Source organism: Octopus bimaculoides, chromosome 15, assembly GCF_001194135.2.
Source record: "Octopus bimaculoides isolate UCB-OBI-ISO-001 chromosome 15, ASM119413v2, whole genome shotgun sequence".
Taxonomy (NCBI): Eukaryota; Metazoa; Mollusca; class Cephalopoda; order Octopoda; family Octopodidae; genus Octopus; species Octopus bimaculoides.
Genome location: NC_068995.1, coordinates 53,474,088 through 53,477,189, shown reverse-complemented (window position 1 = coordinate 53,477,189; position 3,102 = coordinate 53,474,088). Strand labels below are relative to the sequence as shown.

Sequence of the window (3,102 nt, the reverse complement as noted above, 5' to 3'; positions counted from 1 at the left end):
GAATAAATAATCGAGAAACTAAGCAGCACATCAAATGTGTCAACAAGTGTTTAAACTGTAATCTCTCCACTTCTTCCTGCTGATGTGTTTTGTCCACAGAAAATATTCAAAATTCTGATGTCAAAAACTGTCAAGCACTTTTCAGAAAAAAACCACAACCTCCCAGCAAACCAGCGAGACAGCCTCAACAGCCATATTAAAGGCTAGAAATAGCAGCTATTCTCCCCCACACCCTGTATCATTCCTAACTATCTTTAAAAAAAAAGGGGGGAAGGATATATTACATGATGTAGCCCTAGACATCATTCTCATTCTTACATCTGCTGCTCCCTTTCTGGTCCAGGCAAGCCAATGAGACAGCCTCCACATCATCATATTGAAGGCTAGAAATCACACAATGTTAGATGATGAAATGGCTTTGGGGTTCCACCAGAATAAAATAGTAAGCAAAGGGGGTCCATAAATTAAAAATGATTGACAACTGCTATAGGCTTATGTGAACTGCTGAAGATAGCAGTTAAATTTCCCTCAAATAACACCCTACTAGATTTAAAAAGGGAAAGAGACAACTACTTTCACCATTGAAGAAATTGGCTAAAACAATAGAAGAGATTCAAAGTATATCTAAAAAGAATGGCTGGCTATGGATGGAGTGTCTTTGACCATAGTTCTGCTCAACCAGATCTGATCTGATGCTAGGCATCAACAACATAAATTTAATCAACATTCTTCAGTATAGAAACTTCAATTAAAATCTACACATTCATTATCATAATTAACATTTTAGATCCAACCACAAAGATATGCAAAATTATTCCTTGTGGTATTTAGATAATCCCATTTACACTAAACCTCTACTCATCCATCATACAAAACCCACCCCACACCATTTTATACTTCCCCACCTATTCCCACTCCAACTCTGAGTCGGTGAGGGAAGCCCCTTTTATGGTCATGTGATCAACTAGAAACAGCAGCCAATAGTGTAATAGAAATATATTCATATGCGCGTTACTATGGATACATAAAAATGCAATTTTTTCTCATTGGTGAGAATATTATCCTTCTTTTCCATTCATAGTCGCTATCATTATGACATGGGAGCTTCTATATGGTCATTCCACATGCTGAATATAACAGTAAAATCTCTTCCAAATCACTTTAATATAACATATAAACAACTGCAAGCAGTATAGCATAACAGCATTTTAAACAACCCCTTGTAATTTTCCATTTATAAAAAAAACAACTGACTTGGCTAAACTGCATCTTAAAATCAAATTTAGACAAAACCCGCAATGACTCAACTCATTTATAGAGTCTGTCGAAGTTCTGCCTTCATTGATTAAAAAACTCTTTCAATACCAACCCGCCAGAGACCTGCCTTAGGTTCTCTGAAATGAAACTTCTTTTCCAAAGTGTTCATACTTAAATTAAAATCCTTCAATGTTAACACCAGCTTAATAATGACAAAATGAGTTACTTCAACTAAATCCCATTCTGGTTCATGCTCCAAATTCCTGATTATTTTCAAAAATTAATTGAAACATGTAGGCAGCTTTTTTCATTTGAAAAGTGGTCCCAAAAGGGTCAACTTTCAACAAGCAGCAACCAATATTTGCAATGGTGAAGAAATTTAAAACACACAGCCAGTGAGGGAGCTCCTGTATGGATATTCAAACTGCTAGAAATAGCAACCAAATTTTCCTCAAATTACATTCTACCGACTTAAAAACTGAAGGATGCTTTAGATAATGTAATCTATAAAACTAAAAACTGAAATGAATAAAGTCAGAAAGCCTTTGATCACAGATTCATTCATTTAGGGGCCAGCCTAGGGATATACAACAGGCATGGCATCTTGGGCAAGTATCTTCTACAATGGTCCTGAGCCAACCAAAGCTTTGTGTGTAGATTTGGTAGACAGAAACTGAAAGAGGCTTCCCATGTGTGTGTGTGTGTGTAGATGTGTTTGCATATGTGTGTGTGTGTGTTTCAGTGTTTGTTACTCCACTCTCCAGCTGACAACCAGTGTTGGCTCATTTATATCCCTGCAACTAAATGATTTAGCAAATGAGGCTGATACTTTAAGTGCAAAACTTAAAAGAAACAGAAAAACTGGAGTCAATCTGTTTGACTAAAAATCCTTCAATGGTGTGCCCCAGCATGGCCATAGCCCAATGACTGAACCACGTAAAAGATAAAGGATATCAATTAACATTTTCAGTTCCCTAGCTTGCAGTATTTGCCATTCAGAGAGAGTAAAGATACATAAAAAACAACATCGATATAAAACTTAAAACACTCACTTTTTGGTCTCTTAATATCCGCAACTGCAGACTCACAGTCAAGTGTTGACTCTTGAAGATGAGTGTGAACATTCCACCTCACAACAGTAGAACCTAAATTAAATAATAAAATAAAATTAATTTTTTAAAAAACAAAAAAAAAACTATCAAAAAAATTCTATTTACAAATTTTTAAAAATATTTTTGCAGGATTAAAAAAATCTTTCTAAATTAAAAAAAAAATGCAGTTTGCAGGGTGAAAGTGCAGGAAGTAAAACTGCAAAGAAATCTATCATTTTAGAATGCTCAACCAACAGAAAAAATGCACCACTACCACCACTGTCCATACCACTACCACCAACTGTACTCTCCTGATTTGATGTTTTGCTGATAGAATTAAAATTCTAAAATGTCATATATAACGCTTTTCTACCATCATAAGTGGCTATTCATCTCATCTACCTGTCTACATACTTATGATCTTTACTTCATACTTATGATCTTTACTTCATACTTATAATCTTTACTTCATACTTATGATCTTTACTTCTTACATCATACAATATGTTAGTGTATCATATAGTCACAAGTGTAGTTATGTGATAAGGAGTTAGCTTCCCAATTACATGGTTCCGGGTTCAATCCCGATGCGTAGCACCTTAGACAAGTGTCTTCTACTATAGTCTCAGGCTGATCAAAGCCTTCTGAATGGATTTGATAGACAGAAACTGAAAGAAGCCCATCATATATATATGTATGTATGTATGTGTATGCATATATATATGTATATATATATATATATATATATATATAT

At 34.8% G+C, this 3,102-nt stretch overlaps 1 protein-coding gene across 1 annotated transcript in view; it reads right to left on the bottom strand.

The window, feature by feature from the left end:
• The window catches only part of LOC106878164 (leucine-rich repeat serine/threonine-protein kinase 1), a 97,657-nt gene that overhangs the window by 4,882 nt on the left and 89,673 nt on the right, over window positions 1–3,102 (bottom strand). Inside the window, exon 33 of the mRNA XM_052973424.1 lies at window positions 2,310–2,402. Within this exon, the coding sequence (XP_052829384.1) occupies window positions 2,310–2,402 (93 nt within the window). The remainder of the gene's footprint in view (window positions 1–2,309; window positions 2,403–3,102) is intronic.